Consider the following 7,479-nt stretch of genomic DNA (forward strand, 5'->3'; position numbering starts at 1 on the left):
TTAGAATCCAAGCGTTGTAAAACTGATTTTTATTATCGGTATTTATATATTAAGGAAAATCTTTCAATACACTTTTTAATGATTGTATATCATATATTTCTAATATCAGTTAAAAATAGTTACAATAAATCAACAATGTACAGATTAATTGTCAACTTGCAAAAATTACTTCATTGTTCTGGCGTATTTGTCTTCTAATTCTTGCAATTTCGAATCAAGCTCAGCCATAGAATATGTCTGAAATTTGATTATTCATAATATACTTAGAAGTAAAAATCTAATAGTTTCCAATGAAGCGAAACTTACCCTTTTTCTAACTGGTTTAAAAGTCCCTTTAAGGCTATTGATGTCTTCTGCTTTCTGAAATCAGCCATTTTGAAAAATACAAATCTTCGTTTAAACTACAACAATTTCCAAACATTTCAACAAATCCTCACCCAAAACTCTTTGTATTCTGGAGATATCCCTTCTAAGTACAATATTCGATCTTCGATATTTTTAAGTCTCTCGTATACATCTTTGGGAACAGGCCTATTTATCGCTAAAATTCGTTCGGCGGTTGAAATTCTATCGTCCAACACGGAAGGACAATGGTTTGTTTGATTTGCTCCTGACATTGTAGCTTTATGTAAACTAAGGTGATCCATTGTTTGCGGTCCCCACGCGTTACGTACCCTATGCACTAAAGAAATCTGTACGTGAATATTCAACAGATTGTTGTTACAAGTACTATTATTTCGACTTACCCTTAACGTGACTTTTAGAGTCCTTCCGGCGAATGAGAATCGCGTCTACTCTTGCGCAAGAATCCTCGGTTTTATCATTTTTTTCTCTGCAATAGTAACTTCTAAGTACTTCACAATTGAAATTTTCAATTCTCAACAGTGATGATGAACCAACCTGTGACAACAAAATTCTTGTACATTCACGATATTTACTTGTTGACGTTTTCTCTCAATGAAAGATTCTATTCTATGATATAGTTCTTGATTTGTGGCACGAATTTGAACTAAGTTTGGATCGATTACAACTTTAGAATCTTCATCCTCTTCCTCTTTCTCACCATCTAGATTAATGTTTTCTATCACAGATTTATCAGCCTTGTGTGGCACTGTAATGGCACCATCCGATTGTTGATGTCTTGTACCACTAGCTATATAAAATGAGTATTTGATGGATACATATCACAGTCTAGAAAGATGTACGTATGAAATGGATAAATGGTTGCAAGACTGTTAAACTTTTATCAACAATTTATTAACAATTGTATATTTATCTCTATAAATATTCCATATAAGATGTATGTATTCTTTTCAGAATGTCAAAATGCTATAATACATTGTTCAAACTTAACATGTAATACTTTGTATAAGTGAGTAAACATATTGTAAGTTTCAAGGAACTTGTATAATTTCTATGGAATGTAAAAATATTATTTACAATTTGACCAAGCACATTCCTGGTTTTCCTTCCATTCACTGGCTTCTGTATCGTATACCTCTTTCTTCCAAATTGGAACTGAAGCCTTCAATGCATCGATGGCATATTCAACAGCTTTTAGTGACTCTTTTCTATGAGTAGATGAAATGGCAATTACTACACTTGCTTTGGATACTGCCACCTCTCCAAGACGATGATATATAGCAATATGATGAACATTCCACTGGGAACGAATTTCTGTACAAATATTAATCATCTTTTTTATAGCCATTGGTACGTATGCTTCGTATTCTAACTTTAAAACCTAAACATTATAGACATATTGGTAATAGATTTAAACTTATAATTAAATTTTTAAGAAATATTAGTACCTTTTTATTTTCGAAATTATTACGAGTAATACCAATAAAATTGGAGATGGCTCCACAGCTAGGAGATGATACTGAATCAATTATTTCACTGACATTTAATTCTTCCTGTAGCAGCCTCACGAGGTTCTTTGGTGTATCCATTTTAACCTAAAAGCGTCACTGTTATTATAATGCACCAACTCAACTTTTACATTGAGAATATTTTACCGAATTTATTATAACGTACAAACCTCCACTTAATGGCGGTATAACAGCAATTTCGTCTTTTTCCGAAAGCACTAGCGTAGTATTCGAAGGAACAAATTCTTCGTTCACTGCCAGAATTAAAGTATCGCGTATACTGTCTAATTTGAAATGATTAATTATTTTATCCGCTAAATCAGTATATGTCAACTTCTGTGGAACAGTAATTCTACATTCTGTCTTTCCTGTTAGTTCTCTAGCTTTGGCAAAAAATAAGATTTTTACTTGTGTTTCTACAGAACCGCGATCCATTATATTTTAGGATTAGAAAGGTGCAACAGGCGCAAGACATCTTATCGTGTATGCAACGAAAAGTACTAGACGCATTTCGATTTTCTATTGGTCAAGTGTATACATGAGTTTCAATCTACCAATTGCAAGTTACAACGTGCTAGTAAATTTAGAGCATCTGTGTGATGATACACAGAGCTGTTGAACCGGAAATGGCGTTTGTATACTATACATACATCATTTTATATGATATATTCATGCTTATGTACGTAAAAAATTATTGATAAAATTTTAATAATTTACAACCACGTACTCATTTCATAATTACATTTTGTTGTATATTGGAATGGCATCGTATTTAAGATTAATATATTTATTCTAATAAAATACTTTTCCCTGGCTACTTATTTACGACGATAGCGTAAGCTTATAAAATACTTGGACATTTTTGTCACAGGCAACATAAAATGCATGATTATCGATACATCGTGTTATATAATTATGTCATTATCCAAGGACTGCTGCTACTTTATCTAAGATTTGAAACAAGGTTATGTTTTCCTTAATCTACTCGCTAGTCAAAATAGCGTTTACACAAACGAAAAGAAACGGATTAAAGATTTTTTTTCACAGGATAGTTGATGATTCTAGACAAAACAATTAAATATATAATAAGTAATGTGACTTTTGTATTATATATTCAGCATCTTTCATGAATAAGTCTTAAGTTTGACTGATCGTAAGAATGTCATATAATTTATATAAACCGTTCACTCTCTCTCGTGGAATATTAAATAATCGTAATGGTTGATTGTAATTAAGAATCTTTTTCTATTTCACCTAGCATTCTTACAAAATGATATCATGTTTGCAATGTGTTCACACGTAAAATAGTTTCCCCCAAAGAGCTGATAGACTAAAGGTGCTATATAGGTCAGGTTGGAGTACCTTGTGCGATATTAAGGTCAACCAAGAAATGAGGTCAACGTAGCAAGGAATCGTACTGCTCTGCTTGCATAATATTCGATACGCGGAAGCTAATATATTTGTCGAATCGTCTCGTATAATTGTATTTCGTTAAATATGTATCGATTTAGGACTCGTCGAACCGTCGTTACGTACATACCGGGTTGCATTCCAGCAGATAAATATTATTCGTTCGACTGGAAACTTCGAAATCTTTGGACGTCTAATCTTATCAACATTACAGATGAGAAGCTTCGTAAGAGGCATGACCCATGATTTTATGAGTAACGTATTAACAGCAGCGTGCGATGTGTCAGAAAGCAACGGCCTTGGATAAGCATTTAAATGTATGCATCGTGCGTGCAGCACAATATGCGCTCACGCGTAAGTATAGATGGATAGCCTGCTAACCCGGAGTCTAAAAGAGTGCAAGGGATCTAGCTCGTTCACTCGAGTTGCTGTGGGACAAGGACAATACATTAAAGGAACTTATTTCTTTAGCGGTTAGGTAACTATCCTGAGAAACCGTCTATGTATCACAATCAGAAATCGCATCGTCCGATAAACCGGTTAGGAATAGTCGTATGTACATATACGTGTACATATGTATGCGTGGAAATATACGTATATGTATGTATATGTATATGTATATGTATATACATAGAGACGCTACTTCATCCAAACCCACTGGACACGTGACGCAATAAGGGAAAAGATTCCAAGATCATTACCCAATCGCCAGATTCAAGTGGCTGTTTTCCTAAATTTCAATCACGAACAGTCGTAGCTCTCTTATCATTACTTTCCGATAATTAACACGACCGCAGAGTTTAGGAAAAAATTCGTGTACCGTCGGGGTGCTTTTTACAAACAAGCAAAAGATTATTAATTTCATAACATAGTAATGTTAATCAGATTTGCCGTTCGGATCTAAATCGTTAATCTCGATCGCTAAAAATGCGATTGATACGCTCGTTAAGCAGTACGTTGCGCACTTGGTGCAGAAGTTCGAAACAGTGTAATCGGTAGCGAAGCACGGTAAACGTCATACGGGAGAGAAGTGCAATCGACGCGAGGTCGTGCGGTGATTATATACCGAGCTACACTAGGTAGGCTCCCATCGCTCGAAAAATTCATGACAGAATAGGTGTATGTACCGTGCACTTATATGTACAAACGGATACGGAGAGGCACTGTGACACTCCGTATACGCGGTCAGTATACACAGTCGATGGGTTCGCGCCTGAATTCTACAAACACGAGGGCCTGAACCGGAAGTGGCACGGGATGGACAAATTAATTCGTACAGGTGAGACGAAGATCACGAGAGATGTCGTACGCGCACATGTCTGAACGCGGTTCGTATTATCTGACGTACGTTTAATAGCACTCAGGAGCCACCTCGTGGCTTAAAGACAACCTTTCGGGAGGGAAGAGCCCGCGCATTTCGCGAATTGTCGCTGTTGTCGGTAGCCCTGTAGCCCAACTAGATACACGTTCACATTTAACAAGTAACAGCATTGCGACACGCGACCGTTGACTGAGCGGTTTTCAGTATATAATTTTGCTGATTTTTACGACTGATTGTAACATGAAATAAATTTTTATTTTAATTATGTGTTACATGGAATTTTATTTGTTTCGATGGTAAATCAGTTAGACCACCAGAAAATATGATTCATCACGGTAAATACAAACCGATCCTATGTGCGCGTAATTGTTATTAGAAGACAATACGTATGACATGTTGCATACGAGCTTCGCTGATGATTACATTGTCTGATCGGTAAAAGGAAAACATTTAGTGTGCGGTAGTGGACGTAACTTGATCGTGCGCATTGATAGAACGATAATCATTGTACCGTATATTAAACATTTGTTGTGTCGGGGACTATTTGTGCTCGAAAAGTTATGTATGTAACCACGCGATTCGGTTTCAAACCAATAACGTTCACTAATTCGCGTTCCTTCCTCAGATAAGAGTTTTAAAAATACTTCCTTTGTAACCGTAACTATATGTGCATAGAGAAATATTTGTAAAGAACGTCGTGTTCGTAACATATTCACACGTATTGTCACTTTTCGAAGCAACATGGCTGTACTTCCCCTTGGGCTGGCTAAAGATAACGAATGGTACCTCATAATTTACAGTTAATGGATACTTTAAACGACAGAACGTTGCGTTTCAAGATAGTCTAATGCAGCATTTGCAACGGAAACCCGTTTCGATGCTCGACGATTATGTTAAGCTAACGAAGAACACAGGGAAATCGACGTAGAATGTTTCGACTCGCGGTGATAAAATGTCATTTAACTATAACGCCCGATAAACCCTTGCAATCGTACATTTCGGATCGCTAGTAAAAATCAAAGGCGTCCCACGTTCGTTTTGTACACGAACTATGATGTCATACCGCAGTGCGCACCAACGACAACGAGATTAACGGCCTTGGCGGGGAAAATAGTTTTTACAGCGTAGACAGTTTTACTCTCGCGTACGAATATTATCTAGCAATGTAATAAATAAGTTACCCCTTCTACAAAAGCGTCGTTTGTACGCGTGGTATACCGTAAGTCGTAACTGCATGAGGATTAGCACTGAAATCAATCGATAGAAAGATTTATCGATACGATATTAATTCACGTTAGATCGTACGCGAAATTTGCTAAACGACATCTTTGAAATACATATCTGCTAAATCGGTTAGACGTGCTTGCGAAAGCAGCGAAGCAATGCTAATAAATTATATAATATACAACATCTAATGCTCGATCGTAGAAGCTTGGTATGCCAACGAATATGAAGTTCCTGGAATTGATAGCGGGGTTTAGTAACATACGCGTCAATTTCGAAGAATTCTGAATTTGTGCGGAGCGCTCAGATAAGGAAAAATATCGAATCGATGTATCGGGCCCTCAAAGGTAAGGCGCCCATGGTGCAGGTCGAACGTTACGTTCCTGGTGTACAGAGCCCGCGAGGGCTGGTGGGAAAGAGAGAGGTGGTCCGGCAATCGGAGCTCATAGGAGCGAGACGAAGATAGAGGGCGAGAGAGGAACGCGAGGGCCGAGGCACACACCATCGAGTATCAACCAGCTGGTTGGCAAGGGAGCCGCGAGCAGTCGCCAGTGAGACGCGGCACCCCGCGAGAGATCGTCCGCTGTTTGTTCGTCCGTACGTTCGTACGTACGTCCGTGGTCGGTCTCCCTTCCTTCCGCCTGAAACCAGCTATCGTGGTCGTGCGTACGTTCGTTCGTTCGTTCGTCCGGTTTGTGAGTGGTGTGTCTCCTCCGATCGCCTTTGCTTCTTTGGACGACACTCGCCCCCGGTCGCGGCCATCGTCTTTCTCTCTGTGTGTCAACCAAGTATATATATATACCTATATATATATATATACACGTTATATACGCGCGCGCACACACACAAACGTATACATACGCTCGTTGCACGCAGAGGCATACATACACATACGCGTTATATATCTCTTTCTCTCTCCCCGTTTCACTCTTGTGTGTGCGTGACGAACGAGCCAAGATGGCCGCCGATTCAGGAATGGAGACGTGTCCCTCCCCGGAGATTGCAGACTCCAGGAAGCGGCCACTCGATTGCGACACGGAAAATGGCGCGACGAAGAGGTCACATTACGGATCAGGTATTTTCACCGCGTGTTGTCAATCGTATGTCTCCGTTATCCGATTCTCCTCTGTGATACCTTCGTCGATGCCCCCCTGGCCGTCCCCCCTCTGCCCCTCCCCCTGTTGCCCCCAAATATGCACGTATATACATCCGATAAAGTACACAGTTTCACCGACTTCGTCACGCTCTTTGCTCTCTCGCTCGCCTTTGACAATCTTGTCTTGTCTCGCTGGTGGTGCTGCTGTTGACACAGCGATCGCCTCGCTCGCCTAGGCTGCTCCCTTTCATTTCCCACTTCTCGAACGCCTGACGAACGCGAACACGGTGCACCGCACAGCGGTTCGCGCATCCTCTCGTGCCACGTCTCCTTCTCTTTTCCTCAGCCTCGCGGGTTCTCTCCCCTTTTCCCTCGATCCTTTTCGCTATCTGGTCAGCCCGATATCTGGTGACCGCGAACTTGTACTCGCGGCACCTGTAACGGTGTTTTTTTTTCTTTCTTTTTACGTTGACGTTCGTTTCGGTTGTCACAACGTCATCATTGTCATATTCTCTCTCTCTCTCTCTCTCTCTCTCTCTCTCTCTCTCTCTCTCTCT

At 39.5% G+C, this 7,479-nt stretch overlaps 2 protein-coding genes and 1 long non-coding RNA gene across 8 annotated transcripts in view; 2 read left to right on the top strand and 1 right to left on the bottom strand.

Moving 5' to 3' along the window:
• Positions 1-72: 72 nt before the first annotated feature.
• LOC128894019 (molybdopterin synthase catalytic subunit) lies at positions 73-2,181 on the bottom strand. The gene is made up of 8 exons (XM_054155410.1): positions 2,042-2,181; positions 1,812-1,958; positions 1,441-1,744; positions 901-1,153; positions 747-832; positions 438-682; positions 307-360; positions 73-237 (listed from the first exon to the last, which is right to left on the bottom strand). Exons 2-8 carry the CDS (start codon positions 1,950-1,952, stop codon positions 166-168), a joined length of 1,155 nt encoding a protein of 384 aa, XP_054011385.1. The 5' UTR covers positions 1,953-1,958; positions 2,042-2,181; the 3' UTR covers positions 73-165.
• LOC128894021 (uncharacterized) overlaps positions 108-7,479 on the top strand; it is a 25,696-nt gene continuing 18,324 nt past the window's right edge. Inside the window, exon 1 of the long non-coding RNA XR_008461445.1 lies at positions 108-118. This is a non-coding gene — a long non-coding RNA (uncharacterized LOC128894021). The remainder of the gene's footprint in view (positions 119-7,479) is intronic.
• LOC128894018 (RNA-binding protein Pasilla) overlaps positions 3,242-7,479 on the top strand; it is a 14,402-nt gene continuing 10,164 nt past the window's right edge. For 4 of the 6 annotated variants that reach the window (XM_054155407.1, XM_054155406.1, XM_054155409.1 and 1 more), the window contains exon 1: positions 4,579-6,901. In XM_054155407.1, the coding sequence (XP_054011382.1) occupies positions 6,784-6,901 (118 nt within the window). In that variant the 5' untranslated portion in view covers positions 4,579-6,783. The other 2 variants (XM_054155404.1, XM_054155403.1) reach the window with 2 other exon arrangements.

Source organism: Hylaeus anthracinus, unplaced genomic scaffold (genome assembly GCF_026225885.1).
Source record: "Hylaeus anthracinus isolate JK02 unplaced genomic scaffold, UHH_iyHylAnth1.0_haploid 3, whole genome shotgun sequence".
Taxonomy (NCBI): Eukaryota; Metazoa; Arthropoda; class Insecta; order Hymenoptera; family Colletidae; genus Hylaeus; species Hylaeus anthracinus.